This window comes from Pseudorca crassidens, chromosome 2 (genome assembly GCF_039906515.1).
Source record: "Pseudorca crassidens isolate mPseCra1 chromosome 2, mPseCra1.hap1, whole genome shotgun sequence".
NCBI classification, from domain to species: domain Eukaryota; kingdom Metazoa; phylum Chordata; class Mammalia; order Artiodactyla; family Delphinidae; genus Pseudorca; species Pseudorca crassidens.
In genome coordinates this window covers 152,326,923-152,344,098 of record NC_090297.1, presented here as the reverse complement: position 1 = coordinate 152,344,098, position 17,176 = coordinate 152,326,923, and the positions used below count along the sequence as shown (strand labels likewise).

General features: G+C 50.2%; 1 protein-coding gene across 1 annotated transcript; it reads left to right on the top strand.

The window, feature by feature from the left end:
- Positions 1-1,123: 1,123 nt before the first annotated feature.
- PRELP (proline and arginine rich end leucine rich repeat protein) lies at positions 1,124-15,378 on the top strand. The gene is made up of 3 exons (XM_067729370.1): positions 1,124-1,316; positions 9,204-10,189; positions 12,709-15,378. The coding sequence occupies exons 2-3, from the start codon at positions 9,220-9,222 to the stop codon at positions 12,882-12,884; spliced, it is 1,146 nt and encodes a 381-aa protein (XP_067585471.1). The 5' UTR covers positions 1,124-1,316; positions 9,204-9,219; the 3' UTR covers positions 12,885-15,378.
- The last annotated feature ends 1,798 nt before the right edge of the window (positions 15,379-17,176 follow it).

Here is a 17,176-nt window from a genome sequence, read left to right as displayed (position 1 = left end):
ATCTTAACTTCCCACCACTTTTCCTAGCCTTCACCTCATATTGTCCTTGACACACGAAAAAGAGATAAATACCTCCCTTGGGGTGAAGCTTCGACAATTGGTGTCCCCGAGACTCCAAGAAGGGAAGCTCTTTCTGGAGGAGGCTAAGGGTCTGGCTATATGAAGCCAGTGAATCGCAAAATGCTCTCCCAGCCAATGCTTCCAATGAAGCAGCTCTCCAGGGACCTGATGATAGAAAAAGTAAACATCATCAAGTTTTCTAAGTAATCAGCTGAGGCGGCAGGCACTTTCGATGGGCTGTTACTTAACACTTAGCTACAAGTGTGTTGCAGTTTTTTAACTGAGGAGAATTGTTAGAGGTGATGGTCTTACCTGAGTGGGTCTTCTGGGATGACATGGACAGGGGACATTTGGGTTTCCTCATGTACTTTGTGTGATGACCATACAGCCTCCAACTCTCTCCTGAGTGTGATATACATGGAGAAGCTGAAAAAAGACACTGACGTTGTTCACACGGACAGTGACTTTAGGTCTTACATAAAATCTTTATTCTGCCTTACCTTTGCAGTGTGATCCCAGGCCAGAATTTTCCCTCTCCCTCAGAGCATCCTGGCAGCCAAACCAAGGCTGTCTCTTGTGCTAACTCACACGCAGCAAGACTCCATTCCCTTAGCAACCTCCTAGACAAGATGACCCAGGGAAGGACTGTCACTGCTCACAGGACACATCCCACACCCCTCACATTTGGGAAAGTAACAGCAGGGGAGTGAGGGGCATTAGAAGAAAGGCAATTGTTAGGAGGAGGAATGAAAGAGTCTGACGCTTTTCATTCCTTTTCCTCTGTTAATTTGGCCTGTTTTCCAAACATGGGTCAAACAATCTCCCTCCCAGAAGCAGCAGCAGCAGAAGGAAATGTTATTAAAAACGGGTCCGTTAGTGGGCATGGTGTGTGGATGAAGTCTTTGGGAGTCTTGGCTGCTAAATAAAGACTTTATTGTTGTCATTCCTCCTTTCCCAAGCTCCCTCCCTCTCGTCTCTCCTCCCTCCCTTCTCCCCTCCCTCCCTCCCTTCTCCCCTCCCTTCCTTACTCCTCCCCTCCCTCCTTACAATTTGCCCGGCCCTCCCCCAACCTAACCTCCCCACCCCAATAGGATCCGGTGGAAGAAAAGCCAGGCAAACACAAGCAGGCACACACCACTGAGAGATCAGAACTTCTAGCTGGCTCTCTGCTGCCACAGCTCCACCAAAGGGCGGGGGGAGACGGAGGGAGCCTTGCCGACTAAACCCAGAGCTGAGAGGAGAGGCAGGTGGTGCAGGTAAGTCCAGTCTGGAGATGGGGAGGAAGGCTCCTGCCTCCAGCCAGTTTCTTCCTGCTCTATCCAAGCTAGTTTATTGATCTAGTCTGTATCCTCTCCTTCCTTCCTTCCTTCCTCCCTACCTCCCTCCCTTCCTTCCTTCCATCCTTCTTTCCTTCCTTCCACCAAATTTTTCTCCTTTCGAAGGAGCTCAAATTAGTCTTCCTCATTTCTTCTCCATCCTCTTCCTTCTCTGCATCATTCTGTACTCATGTATTTGCTTGTTGCAAAAGCTGAACTTTCTTGGTACAGATGTTTGTTGTAGCGCAGAGTTATGCTGCACACAGTATTTCTACAGATCAAGTTCCCATAGAAACCCTACTCTAGAACCCATTTCTCTGCACCTTTCACATTTTGTCACACACTGTCACAGGCACACACACGTGTCACACAGAGGCTGCACTCTCACTCCACATGCACACCCACGAATACGCACACAACATGAAGGCATCCTGTCCATTCACCTCCACTCTTCTGCATTTGACATGCAGGGCTAGAGCACATAGTGATGAGACACTGGCAGGGACACACACAGGCACGTGCACACACGCTGCATCTTGTCTCTTGCCCTCTCACACGCCTCCCCAGCTGTAAGAGAAAAGAGAAAGTGTGTTTCCCCACTGAGATGGCAGAGCCAAAAGAAATCATGTGTCCTGAGTCCAGGCGGAGTAGGAAGGGCATGAACAACTGCAGGAGCTGGAAGGATTTCTTCTTTCTTCAGAACATAATTGAGTGGGAGAGAGAAAAGCAGGTTTCCAACCTGCACAGTGTCTTCCTAGTAGCTCTGACTTTGGAGGTACTAATTCCCAGCTCTGGGGGCAATTCATTTCTTTTTTCTGCAGGCAGCTAGAAAAGATTTCTCTTTAAAGCCACTTCAAAATTATCCCACATTGGTAAGGGGTCCCTGTGGGAGAGGAAACAAGACAGTAGTTCCTTAATCAGTCAGGGAGGGGAAAACTGAAGTGGGCAACCGAATGGGGCTTGTTTCCAAATAGGGTGGTCCCTCTCCATCTCCCCAACTCATTCCTCTGTGACGACACAGAGTGCTATCCCAAGGCAGGCAGGGCATGGGCAAGAGCAGGGTCTCCAAATATGGGTGCTCTTCCAAACACCCGGCGTGCAGGGGAGGGGGAGAGCGGTGCTTACTAAAAATGTAGATGTCTGGACCCCTTGCTCCAGACCCACTGGATCAAGACCCAGGAATCTATTGTTGTCTCAGGACTTGAGGGTCAGCTAGGGCTTGAGAACCTGAACCAGGGGCCTGAGGAGACCTGTGTGGAATTGAAGAGCCCAGGCAGTTAGCTGCGCAGAAGGGCTGTGTGGCTTCCTGGACAAGGACTGTCTGATGGAGGAGCTCCCGAGGGTCCCAAGTGGGCCACCCTCTTTTGCAGAGTAGAAAAAGCACCTGAGGGAACAGGGAAGACCTCCTGTGAACTCTCACCCTCCTTCTCCTTGTAAGCACTGACAGGTATGTCGTGGGGGTACATTCCAGAAAGAAAGTTCCCCCAAGGTAGCTCCAAAGAGTTTATGTTTCCTCTTACCTGCTAATCTGCCTTCCCTGGGCCCCCAGGGGCATGCGTGGGGCTCACCTCCATCCCTTCTAGATGCCCCCCTCCCCTGCCCAACAGCTGTCTGTTCTGACGGGCTCACACAGAGGATGGGCTGAACACTCCCCCTTCGCCTTCCTGGGAGAGGGGGCGGCAGCCCTATTTATTGGGCCTGTGGGAGAAGCTGGAAGGGGCAGAAAGGCCAGGTGCAACAGGTTGGGATGGGAAGTCATGGGTCACAGTGGGACTCCACAGCCTGCTGAGGACAGGAGGTCAGCATCCCCTCACCTGCTTCAGAAATGCTAGGGGTGGGGGTTACTGAATTGGAGGGACAGAGTAAACATTCCCCGAATAGCCGGGGGCATCTCTGTTCTCTCTAATTTGTTGGTTCTGAGACCCAAGTGTGGTCTCACAGGCCCCAAAGAGGAGGAAATTGCTCTATGTAGGAAGGTTGGGAGAAATCCATGTGCCCACCTGCATAGATCAGCCTTTCGGTGGAGGGCAGGGCTGTCCTCGGGCCAAGCTGGAGGGAAAGAGACCACATTACTTTGAAATAATGTCAATAATAGCTTAACATTCACTGAGCCTCACTTTTCACACATTTCCTCACTTAACTTCAAAATAATCTGATAAGAAGATGTTAGTATGCCCATTTTACAGATGAGGAAACTGAAGCTTAGTAGAGGTAAGAGATTTCTCAAGCGTACCCAGCTAAACAGCTGATGAGTTGCAGGGTTGAGACCCACATCTACAAGCACCCAGTGCATCAGATAGATTCTTTTATTCTTTTTTCAGGGCTTGGAGATGTTAGGGGATGGAGGCAGAGAGAAGGATACGGTGAGGTGACAGGCTGTCAGAGGACTAGAGCCATTCTCACGCTTGTTTCTTCCCCAGGCCCTTGGAACGGAAAACTTGCTCTTCTGGACTAGTGGCCTGAGGCCAAAAAAACACTGTGTTTACACTTTGCCTGGCGGTAGACACTGGGGAGACAGATTGTCTCTCCATAATAGTGTTATATTGATTTTTAGCACTTTCTGATCTGTAGCACATTTTAAAGTTGCTTATCACACTTCTGAAAACAACTGGATGAGGAAGATAGGGATAGGGAAAACTTCGTTATCTCCATTTTACAGATAAGGAAACTGAGGCGAGAACAGGGTCACGTCACTAGGTCGAGGTAGACGGGCTGTGACCCCACGTCCCCTGTCTAATACGCACCATGATGCACTCCCTGCCTCTGCCCCAGTCAGGCTCACCCTTACTCTGATTTCACTCCCCAGGAAAGGGACAGTGCATCAGTGATATGCTGAATTTACCATGCCTCCATGTCAACCCTTTCCTTACCTCAGAACCCCACAAGCCCTACTTGGAGGCCTTGGAAGAGTCTCAGGCAGCCTGGCTGGACCTGCCTCTCTCCTCTGCTAACAGCTGGTCAGAGACCACCTGATTCACCTAGCTTCCAACTCTCTTCTGGGCTTCAGGAAGAGGTAAAGGGAACAGGATAGCTTTCAGAAGTCTGAGTTTAAGACAGAAGGAAGGGAATAAAGAAAGAGGGTCATCCCAATGTCCATGGGTGTGTCCAGGGGCAACCCCATCCTCCGTGGTAGGGTCACTGGCTGTGTTAAGCCATGGAGGCTCAGGGGTGACAAGCTAGATGGGAGATCTGACAAGAAAGAAGAACACCAGGAAGTAGCGTGGAGTCATCCTTCTTTAACCCGGGGAGACACACCCAACATCACTCCCAGCCCAGCCCCAACCCTAGACTCTCTCCATACAAAGCCAATTACCCGTAAACCTGCCCTAATGACTTGGCAAACCCATGTGGACCTCAACCCTGCCCCCAGTCCTGAGGCTAAACACTGCAAGGATCCTGGGAGTTTGAACCTTAAATGAATGAATTTATGAGCTAAGCAGGGACAGGGCTATCTCACTTTAAAAATCAGAGTCTCTCGGACTTCCCTGGTGGTCCAGAGGTCGAGACTCTGTGCTTCCAGTGCAGAGGGCATGGGCTCAATCCCTGGTTGGGGAACCAAGATCCCACAGGCCACACGGCACGGCCTAAAAAATAAACAAATAGGTCAGAGTCTCTCTAGAGAATATGCCCTTTTATAAACAAATAAATGAATAAACGAAGTCACTGCCATCTGTAGAGATTTTATGCTCTACAACATGCCTTAACGTGTGTGATCCTCACACAGTTGAGGAGCCTGGGGCCTGAGGAAGAGGGTCAGAGCCAGGATTCAAGCCCAAATCTCTAATACTTGGAACTGAAATTTGAATTTAAAACTCTCTTAGAAAATGTTCTTAGGGCTTCCCTGGTGGCACAGTGGTTAAGAATCCACCTGCCAGTGCAGGGGACATGGGTTCGAGCCCTGGTCCGGGAAGATCCCACATGCCGCGGAGCAACTAAGCCCGTGAGCCACAACTACTGAGCCCGCGTGCCTAGAGCCCGTGCTCCGCAACAAGAGAAGCCACCGCAATGAGAAGCCCGCGCACCGCAAAGAAGAGCAGCCCCCACGCGCCGCAACTAGAAAAAGCCTGCGTGCAGCAATGAAGACCAACACAGCCAAAAGATAAATAAATAAATTTATTAAAAAGAAAAAAAGAAAATGTTCTTAAATGAGGGAGTGAATTTTGGGTCAGTCAAAGCAATTGCTTTCCCCCCACAAACGAGCAGCTTTTTGAGAACCGATGCTGGTGAACAGGCTGCAGGAGGAGGTGAGTGGTTCTAGGCGGTCCACATGTGTTCACTGAGCAAGCAGTGAGCACAGCCTGGCAGAAAGCTGGGAGGCGTGCTTGCAAAGGCATACAAAATTTAAAACTCACACACACTTACGACCCAGCCTAAGGCACTGTTATGACCGGACAGAAGGTTCTGGAAGACAGGAACATAAGAAGGTGTGACTCTGGGCTTTGTGAGGAAGACTGTGGCTCCCCTTGGAGTCCAAGGACCTCCAGTCTGTCACAAATTCTGGTTTGGAGACTTAGACTCTGGGGGCTGCCCAGACTCCAGCAGGACAGGGCACTGCCTGATGAGAAAAGCCTTAGAAATGAGCACTATTTCCTAAAGAAGGAAGTGTGTGCGCGTGCAAACACACACACACACACACACACAGACACACACAGAATGGTTCAGCCACAGGCTAAGAGAAGGAGAATTGAACAGATCCAGTTTCTCCACGGAACAGGCCCAGGAGCTTCTCCGTGGGAACCTCCTCTCATCTCTGAGAGGAGCTTGGCCAGCCCCAGAGGTCTAGAGTGTAGAAGGGTCAGAGGACCCATGGGAAGATAAGAGAAGTTCCCAAAAGGTCTGGCATAGGAGGTGGGGATGAGGAAGTCCTGTGTTCACGTGGATGGAAGGAGTGGAGGGCAGGCCTGCCAGGTGGAGCTGTGACTAACCCGTGATTCTGTCACCCCTGACAATGAGGCCAAGTGCTGCCCAGGCCCTGAACCACCAAGAAACACCCCTGAGCGAGGGCCAGCTGCCTGAGTCACAGTGCCTCACAGAGCAGGCTTCCACTCCGGACGAGCTTTTCTTGCTTCCCTCAGGGCCCAGCACCAGGTAGATGCTCTTGGTGACAAAGGCAATGAAGGGATAGAGGGCCCAGCCAGCCTGGGAAGCCTCCCCAGGGCAGGGCTTCTCACACCATGAGAGATCTCTTGCTTATTGTCAGGCTTCTGGGCGATCAGGAAATAAAAAACGCCAAAGCAAAAAAATTCAAGGTCACAAAAATTGGGGCTCTTAAAAATGTTTGATTTTAGTACACTAATGTTTTAACCACCTGTTTAAAATCTATGTGCAATATGGTTGTGCTATTTTCAAGAAAATTACAGGACTTGTAACATATTAATTCATGGTTCACCAGTTACAAGTGGTGTGGGGTCCGGCAACAAGACTCAAGTTTGGTTTTACAATGAATGTCTTTTCTTCTCAGTCCTTTTGGTGTATCCCCAAAACTGTTACATCCTCAACTGGAGATAAAGACAAGAATCTAACTGCAAGGTCCTTTGTGATGGGAGGCCCAGGGGACATGGTACTCCGGGACCCCTTGGAGAGGTCTGCCTGGGAAGAGACCACCTTAGAGGGAGGTGAAGAAGCAACAGAAGCTGCAGGGCAGTCTCCTCCCTCCTCCGTCCTCATCTGCCTTCCGCCTTCTTCCTCTCCTTCCTTCCCATACTCAGTATCCTCTATGAGGATTCACTCATGCACACAGACGACAGGGGAGCGTGCGTTTGCTTATGTGTGTGGTACGGGGAGAGGAGTGGTGTGTGTGTGAGAGTGTGCAGGCTGGGTGTCCAGGGGGTATGTGTGAAAGGTGTGGGGAGATGCCCTCTGCCCCTCCAGGGTGGGCTCTGCCCTCTTTCCTGTTTCTTGTCGCATTCAGCTCCTCCCGAGCATCGGACTCAGGACTAAGCAGCTGGTGAAGGGCTTCTATCGTCTTCCTTTGAGCAAAGCCAGCAGGAAGCCGGCACTGGGTCACACAAGGAAAGATGCGGGCTCCAAGGAAAGAGAGGGGAAGCCTGGAACAGAGGCTTCACAGGGTCCAGATGCAGCTGGGGATACACTCCAGCCCACTCTCTTGCAGGGCACCCCAAGAAACCTGCATCTCCAATGTGTCCCAGACCCCAGGAAGGAGAGGGACAGACCACCACAACTGTGAAGCAGCAGCAAGGAGGGCCATTGGGAGCAATGAGGAAACAGAGACCCCAGAGGAGACCAGAGGGGCTGTCACAGGGATGATGGCCCTGGGAGGGGAAAGTACAGGTAACCCAGCCAGGCCAGGGGAGCAAGTCTATGGGAGAAGCCAATTTCCATCTGCAGACTTGTGTCTACTGCAATTTCCCCAGCTTAATTCAACTCAAAGTACATGGCCCTGTCTGAGGTGTCATCAGGACCAAGGGGAAGGGCAACCCGAAAACACCCTTTAGCAACCTATTCCACTATGTCTCTGAGGCAGGAATTTCTTCTTTATATCCCACCTCAATCCCACCAACTCCAATGGATATGGAAAGCAGCAATACCAGGTCAGAAGAAATGACCCCCACAGCCTTTTTTTAAATTGAAGTATAGTTGATGTACAATATTATATAAGTTACAGGTGTACAATACAGTGATTCACAATTTTTAAAGGTTATACTCCATTTCTAGTTATTATAAAATATTGGCTATATTCTGCGTGTTGTACAATATATCCTAGTTTATTTTATACATAATAGTTTATACCTCTTAATCCCCTACCTCTGTATTGCCCCTTCCTGCTTCTCTCTCCCCACTAGTAACCACTAGTTTGTTCTATATACCTATGAGTCTGCTTCCTTTTTGTTATATTCACTAGTTTGTTGTATTCCCCATAGCTTTCAGTTCCTTCCTTGTTTATTTCCCCAGGAGCCTCCACATCTGGGGAGAAATTCTTGGTGTGTATCCTGCTGGCAAAGACCAGCATTCTCTGAGCTGAGTGCTGGGGGTGAGGGGTGATCAAGGTCAGACACAAGGGTATCTGCAGCACTTCCTTCCCAAGAGCGCTGTGAGCCCATGGAGACCTGGGGGTTTGTCCTGGGTCTGCTGTTACATAGCTTCCTGGCCTTCACAAGCTACTTCTTTCCTCCAGTACTCAATTTTTATAACTAGTCAAGTCTGGACTTGATTGGTGGATTTCAAAACATTTTTAGCAATGCAACTTTTTTTTCAAATGAATGCTTTGGCTAAACCCCCTTATACATAACAGATTAAAAAAACACAGAGCTGCTCAGGTTGGCACAGGGTGGGTTGGGGGTACCCCAGGGCCACCCCCTTGGTCTCCCTCTCTCAGGAGGACTCCACAGAAATGGGGGCACAGTTTGAAAACCACCGAGTTATGGGATCCGTAAGGAGCCTGCAGATGTAACACCCCAGGACTCTATGGCTCACATATTCTAACATCCGTCCTATAAGGGGAGTATAAGTGGAGGGATGATTTTCTCATGGTGCAAATGGGGACACCGAGGGCTAGAGAGGTTAAGGGTCTTCTCCAGGAAACCCCGGGACTCCTGATTCACAGCCCAATGTGCTTTCTGCCAGGATGGCTCACACCCTCCAGAGCAGGCTTAACACATTCAGTGGCTAGGCCTCTGGGAGAGGGTCCAGAGCCTCCAGCCCTTGTTACTTTCTCACCTGCTGGATACAGGCAAACAAGGAGATGCTTCCACAGGTCCCTCCCACAGCTGCCCCTGGAGCCCATCCTGACCAACTCTAGCTGCAAAGACATGTCCTCTCATTACTGAGGTCCAGCAGGCTGATGACTTCCTGTATTCCTCCCCACAGGGGCGTCACCTGGATCATGAGGTCATCCCTCTGCTGGCTCCTCCCACTTCTCCTCATCTTGGCCTCAGAGGTCCAAGGCCAGCCAACAAGACGACCAAGACCCAGACCAAGGCTCCAGCCCAGACCCAAACTCAGGCCCACACCCAGCTTTCCTCAGCCCCATGAGCCATTGGAGCCTACAGACCTGCCTCCTCCCCTCCCACCAGGCCCTCCATCTATCTTTCCTGACTGTCCCCGGGAGTGCTATTGCCCCCCTGATTTCCCGTCTGCCCTCTACTGTGACAGCCGCAATCTTCGAAAGGTCCCTCTCATCCCATCCCGCATCCATTACCTCTATCTCCAGAACAACTTCATAACCGAGCTCCCAGTGGAGTCCTTCAAGAACGCCACGGGCCTGAGGTGGATCAACCTGGACAACAACCGAATTCGCAAGGTGGACCAGAAAGTGCTAGAGAAACTACCCAGCCTGGTGTTCCTCTACATGGAAAAGAACCACCTTGAAGAGGTGCCCTCGGCTCTGCCCCAGAACTTAGAGCAGCTGAGGCTAAGCCAGAACCATATCTCCAGAATCCCACCCGGCGTCTTCAGCAAGCTGGAGAAACTGGTGCTCCTGGATCTCCAACACAACAGGCTAAGCGACGGCGTCTTCAAGCCCGACACCTTCCAGGGCCTTAAAAACCTCATGCAGCTCAACCTGGCTCACAACATCTTGAGAAAGATGCCACCCAAGATCCCTGTGGCCATTCACCAGCTCTACCTGGACAGCAACAAAATCGAGACCATCCCCAGTGGATACTTCAAGGGCTTCCCCAACCTGGCCTTCATTCGCCTCAACTACAACAAGCTCTCAGACAGGGGCCTCCCCAGGAACTCCTTTAACATCTCCAACCTCCTCGTGCTCCACCTGTCGCACAACAAGATCAGCAATGTGCCTGCCATCAGCAACAAGCTGGAGCACCTGTACCTCAACAACAACAGCATCGAGCGTGAGTGGGGGCAGGGCTGGGGTGCAGCCACTGGGAGGGAAGCTGGAGTCTCTTCTGCCTCAACACTTTCTCATGAGCCTCACGGTGGGGGGTGCAAAACGCACCCAATGGGGCCCTGGTCTTCAAACCTTGGTCTTTCCACTTACTATCTATGTGACCTTAAAAGGATATCCGACCTCTCTGGGAAGTTTCCTCATTTGTAAAATGAGAATGGCACAAAGTTGACGTGAAGATTTAATAGTTTAATATGGATAAAGTGCCCAGAATACCATGCTTGGAGGGTAATAGATTTTCTCCCTCCACCCCTTCCCATCAGCCCCAGCTCCTTTGCCCTCCAGATCTATAGGTAAGGTAGACATGGAATATAGGCCTGGACATTCTCCTAAAAGCAGAATGGTGACATTTAAATGTTGACTCTGAAATGCCCTGGGCCTGTCCACTGCAGAAACTGGCAGCTGTGAGGAAAGAGGCTTCTTCCCAAGCCTAAGCCTAGGTTTTAAAGAGTCTGTAAAAAGCATACACAGAGAGGCAACTATATACTCAGCGTATATACAACTGGTAAACACGTGCAGCCAGAAGGACATGTCCGTATGCAGGTGCTTTCTGAATCTATCTGGAAGGCTGGAAGATTTACGCATATAAGATAGTACACTTAAGGCAGAATTTGCCTAAGCTACATTTACAGGGTCCCGGGCTTGGGATAAAAGATTGCAGGCCAGAAAAGAGGCTCGAAGTCACAGTTTTACTTCAATCAAAAATGTCAGGTCTGAGTAGAGCATCAGCAGAACAGTTTGAAAACAAAAGAGAAAATATTATCTGGTCCGTGGACAAAATCAGGCTACGTTCACACAAGGAATGCAGCAGCTGTGCAGATAAAGGACACCACGAGGAAAGAGAAGCAGTCCTAAAATAATATTAGGAATCCTTAGTTTTCAAGCCAAAGGATGAGAGGGGGATTTTTGAATTTCTATAATAGTGAAACAAGCAGGTGGGAGAACAGGCTTATTCACTCATCTGAGATAATTACACAAAAGTAGGGGAAGGCTTCTTAAAATCTTGTAAGAAACAAATTCAGGAAAAGGGAAAACTACTGTCTAATTTTACCCTGCAGGTAGCAAACTAATGGAACACATTACCCCCAGGAGGCTGTATAGGCCACAGATCTAGACAGAAATGATACCTTGATTAATCCATGGCTGACAAGTTTCTACCACACTGTGGAAGAACAGGCTGCAGGGGTGGCGGAGGGGGGGGCAGTGTATTATCCAGCCTTCTGAGGTTGAAGACAGAAAGGTCGCACCATTTCACAGATTTGAGAACTGAGCATCAGGGTGGTAAAGTCCAAAGTCACAAAGGTCATAGGAAGAAAATCCATCTATGTCAGGGCTCTTTCTGCTACTCCAGTGTTGAAGAGAGAAGAAAGGGGAGAGAGGGAAGACGAGGAAGTGGAAGAAGGAGATGAAGAGCAACCACAACAACAACCGACAGAAGATAAAAGAAGCAAGGCTTCGGGAGAATCAAAAGCTCCATTTAGAAGATGCCATACCTCCTGTCATCTAATAAGAGGGGAAGGAGAAAATGGAAACTCATTTTCCATTTGAAAGCCTACCACAATTTGGCCATAACTTACCTTTCCAGCTTACCTTCCCCAGAATCGGTAATCAACTTCAGAATCAACAGATTCATCATGTCCTAGGGCTCCATGCCCTTCCCAGGCCCCCTTTCCTCTTCCTGTAATCCCTATTTCAGTTAATGTAACCACCTTCTGCTCATCCTCGTGCCTCACATTCTGTTCTCAGGAAAACCTCCAGAGTAACCCATCCACCGGCTGGCTTCAGATCTTGCTTCCCCCTATTGTTTCTCCACACTGTAGCCAGATTCATCTTTCTATAGTACAAACGTGATCATAGGACCCTTCCAGGTTAAGCGCTCCAGGACACTATGGTTCATATATCCCACCATCCATCTCATAACAACAGTCCTGCTCAGTGCCATTCCTCAGACTGAAATCAAAGAGCCCATCCTTAGTGAAATATTTGAAGGCCTACCGTAACTGGTGGCCACAACTTACCTCTCCAGCTTAGTCTTCCTAGTACATCACATTGCACTGTTTACTGGTCCCAAACTCTGCCATGAGCTTCTTGGCCTCCACAGTATCATTCAAATAGGTCACAGCATCAGAACACAATCCCCAGGTCTCTACCTGCTGTAATCCTATCTTTGAAGGTTCAGCTGAAAGTTTACTTCCTCTATGACTCTTCTGAGTAAATTTTCAATAACAATTGTTGATCAATTCCAACTTAATTTGTTTCACAAATGGGTAAGTGGAGCCTGGAGGTTACGGTCGACTCATTCACGGTCACACGTTCCCAAGAACTGGTCAGCCAGTTCCAGAGAGGAAAACTCTAGAGTCCTTGCCCCTGTCTACCCTCTTCTTCCTCTTTGTCTTTTACTCCAGCCCTGTCAGGCCTGATCCCCTGCCCATCTCTCCTGCTGACTTCTCCCCTTTTTCTCCATAGAAATCAATGGGACCCAGATTTGCCCCAAAGATCTAGTTGCCTTCCACGACTTCTCCTCGGATCTGGAGAACGTGCCACACCTCCGCTACCTGCGGCTGGATGGAAACTACCTGAAGCCACCCATCCCGCTGGACCTCATGATGTGCTTCCGCCTGCTGCAATCTGTGATCATCTAGGCCTTACTCTGCCCCTGGAGATCCTCTGGCCACACTTGAATGCAGTGGCCCAGGTGCCTGTGCCCACCATTTGTTTTCTCTGTCTCCTTTTCTTGCTCTCAGCTTTGCCTTTCTTAACCCACCCTCCTGATGCAAGGACAAGCCACGTACTCTGCTGCCCCTGCAGCTTCTAGAGCAAGACTTCCAAAGGCTTGATTTGGTCCACGCAGCTCAAAGACACCCACTGCACATCCAAACTTCTGGCCCCAGAAGCACAGAAGTGTGTCTAAAGACTTCATATTCTCTTCTCTCCCCTCCTCCCCTCATCACTCCTGGGTAAGTCTGGGCTATGAACTGACATCTGGATCTTGTCCTGGCCAAAGCAAGCAGAAGATGGTCAGGGGAAGCCTAGAGGTGAGGTTTGGGAAGTCCTGCTGGAAACTCCTGCATGGTGGGCAGCTCTGGCCCAAAGAGGCTGAGAAACCCGTGTCTCCCTGGCCGAGGATCCCATCTTCCAAAACTGCTGCTCCACCACCCCATTCACTGGCACCAGACAGTGCACCAGCTCTGTGCCAGCCTGTGTTCTCCGGAAAGGAAGTGCAAGGGAACGGCTGAGGGAGGGCAGAGGGTCAGAGATTCACACAAGGGCCTGCATCAGGCTGTCTCTGCATAGGGATGAGATGGGGCCCTCCTTCTCAGCACACAGCCTCCTGGCTGGTCCTCTCTGTTCCAAGAGTAAGAGCAGGGAGGAACATTCCAGGAGAAGAATGGCTCAAAAAACTAGGAATCAGCTGGTGGGAGAGGGGTGGGAGTCATAGACCCAGGCTGGGCCCCGTGTGGGTGCAGATGGATCCTGCTGCCCCCTTGGCCACTCTGGATAAGAGGCCTGATGCCCTGGGGAACACGGCATCCACGGTGGAGTGTACAGAGCCACCAACCCCGCCCCGCCATCTGTTCTCTATCAGTGAGGATGGCCCAGTTCTTTCCACTCCCGGGAAGCAGTTCCTGAGAAACTGCTCAAGAAGGGGTGGAGCACCTGGAAATCTCCCAGAAGCCTCTTCCACTTATGCAGATCGGCCTCCCCTTCTAAGACAGACACAGCAGTGACACCTGGTGGCTGGTCCTGGCCACATCCGGCTCCCGTGTTCCTGCTCCTCTCTCTGGTGTGATTTTCCAAGATCAAGGAGTTGGCCTCAGGTTCCAACTTGGAGACCCATGGGCGATGTGCATGGTCTCTGTCTCCTCTGGGGTCTAAAGGGCACAAAGGTACAGAGGCCCCAGGGTGGGGGATCTGATTCCCATCATGAGTGAACACAAGTGAGAACCTTCAGGAAGCCAGTTGAGGATACAGTTTGTTCCGATCTGCTCTCTTACCTTATGGGTCCCCTCTGCTCTCAGCTTTCATGTGGTACACCAAGGAGGTGGATAAGATCCCCCTCCAAGGACCCTCTGGCGCTCATGTTCCTGTATGCAGCTCCATCCTTTAGACCGTGTTCTAATGCAGGACGAGTCCTAAATATTATCCCTTTCCCTTGCAATAATTTATTCCCTGTATGGACTCTCCTTCCCCCAGAGTTCCCACCCCACCCTGTCTGGCCCAGGTGAGCAGTGTGTCAGGCCTCTAAGGGAAGCCTGGGTTCCACAGGGCTGACTCAACTTCATCTTCCCCTTAACTCCCTCTAGGGGATGCTGCCCCTCTACAGCCTCTGAGTGTATGTTGGTGGGGGTGGGGGCGTATGTCCTAGAAATGATTAGGATACAGTGCCCACTCCCAAGTTAGGTTGAAAAAAGTTCCAGAGATGTTTAAGAAATTGGATTAAGCTAGGTCCCTAACTTCAAGAAATTCCCATTATACTCATTTTTCCCTTTTGCTAATGTACAGAATATGGGCCCATTTCATTACAGCCTCCATCCCCCATGCTTGCATACAACTGCTTCATTCTTCGAGGCTGCAGCTGGTTTCTCCAAGACTTCTGCTTAGAGTCAAGATATTATTGTGTCTGTAAGCAACCTGTTGCTATGGCCTGGATAAGCCCCTTCTGCACCTTATCCCCACCTTGCGCCCTCAGCCCCTCTGATGAGGCCCTCAGGGGAGCCCAGCTCCTGGGGCTCCCCGGGGAGGAGGGGTCATTCCCCAGCTCCTGCCAAGCTGAAGTGTTTTGATTCAACAGCAACAAAATCACCATCATCCTATTGCCGCATCTAGCATATTTCTGCTTTCTCCATTGCTCCCTGTATCTGTAAACCAGAGGAAATTAAATTGGCTTTACAGCACCACCCTCCCACATACAATGTGCTGTTTTCCCTTGGGCTTAAGGAAGCCCCCCTCCTCCATATACAAGTTAATTCTCTCAGTGCTGCTGACATATGCACATACAGGTGTGTAGGAAGGTGTGTATGTATGTGTACTCTGTACATATATCTGTTCTTTCTTGAAGACCGTATTAACTTTGTGCAACAACTTTGACATTCCAGCACGCTTCACAGCAGAGAAAATAAAGTTATATGAAAAATACCCTGCTTGAATTTGACAATGTAAACAGATGAGAATAGTACCTTAAAGTCACTTTGCCACCCCTCTCCCCAGGCCTCCCACCTTTCTTGCTCTGAGAAGACTGGTGGAGAAAGGATCCTATCCTTAAGAAGCTCTAGGAAAATGATTCCAAAAGTTTTTCTGGTGAATTTCCCCCAAACTCACAATCGTTACAAAAATAATCCCTAAAGTCAGACAAGTAATCTGACAGCTACATTTGAAGCCCAAATCTCCAAGTTCTTTTTAACCCACACATACCAAATTGTTGAGGTCTCCCAAATGCTCAGTACTGAAAGACACAAAACAGACACCATTCCTGACCAGGAAAAGCTAACAGACTAGTTGAGGACAGGTAGTGTAAGATACACAAAACAATGGCAGAGGTGTATCAAGGGCAGTGAGCAAAGGGCCAGCCACATCATCTGGAATGGTCTACATGCTATGCAGATGTTCACAGAAGGGCTAAAACAGGGTACCCTGGAATCTCTCTTCAGGTGGAAGGTTTGTTCCAGAGCCAACCCCGTGATCCTCCCGGACTACACCATCTTCTTTTGAATGAAAACTGCCGGATGCCGTCCCACCCCTCCCACCCTGCACCCTAATTTCCTGCTTCAGTTCAATTCAGCAAGTTTTCAGCATATATCAACCACGTGCAAGGTTCCCAGCTAAGAATTCAAGGATAAGTAATATATACGCCACGCCACTGAGGAATTCATAAAGGGAAAAATCCATGAATTAGTAATTGCATGTCTTAAGTGTTTGCAATAATGTTGGGTACAGAAAGCATAGTGGAGAGGGCCTCTGCTTCTGCCTGGGAGAAACCAGAATGGCTCCTATCATTTAAGCTGGATCTTACGGTTTGAATCAGATTTTGCCAGGTGGGAGAAGGAGGAAAAAGCACATAAACAGGAAAGAAGGGAAGCAGCATGAGAAAAAGATTGGAAGACATGGAGTCTACCCTGTATGAGGGGTGTGTGTGTGTGTGCCTGAGAGAGGAAGAGAAATGAGTTCCAGCCGTGCAGTTATGTAGCTACAAGCCCTCAGCAGGGAATCTACCCTTGCTGTCCAAAAAGCAGGAGGGTTCCTGAAACGTCCACCCCTGCCTCTCTCTCTGCCCACGAACAGGGAAGCAACAGGGTCAGCTGGCCAGGCTTCTGTCCCCAGGGCCTGCCACCTCCGTTCCATCATCATGCCCTCCTGCTTCTCCTAATGAGATTCGGATTAGACCAGCTCCGGCACCTCCCGCCACCTTTTCCGGGCTCTCTGGGGGCTGAGTTGCCTGGAACAACAGCATGATCGTTAGACGGTTCCCACGTAGGTCTCACACACACACACACACACACACACACACACACACACACACATCCCATGGACCCTCCCTGAAATCCATGGTAACCAGAATGTGTGCCGGTGTGTTTGTGAAACCGAGAGCAGAAGCTGGGAGAGGGTCTAAGACGTGCAGCCTAAATCAGAAGCTGCTCCACTGGGGGCCGGGGGCCGGGGGCGGGGGTGGGGGGGCGGTCCGGGGTGGGGGAGCCGGCGCATGCGTGGCGTGACCGCAAATCTGGCCAAGCTGGCCGAGTGCGTGGGAGAATACCGATTGCAGGGGGCACAGCGATAAGAGCCCAGAGAGCAGGAGGGCTGGCGGGTGTGCGTCACCGAGAAAGCGGGGAAGGAGAGTGGGAGCAGACTGCAGGGGGGAATGAATGAACAGTCACATCTGCATTCTTCGCAGGGAATAAATGGTGGGGGGTGGGGACGGGTGACGCCCAGGCTGACT

Excerpts from the sequence above, each read along its gene's own strand:
- PRELP (XM_067729370.1), top strand. The coding sequence starts at position 9,220 with ATGAGGTCATCCCTCTGCTGGCTCCTCCCACTTCTCCTCATCTTGGCC. Across the intron at positions 10,190-12,708 it reads CAACAACAACAGCATCGAGC|AAATCAATGGGACCCAGATT; the intron begins GTGAGTGGGGGC and ends TTTTCTCCATAG.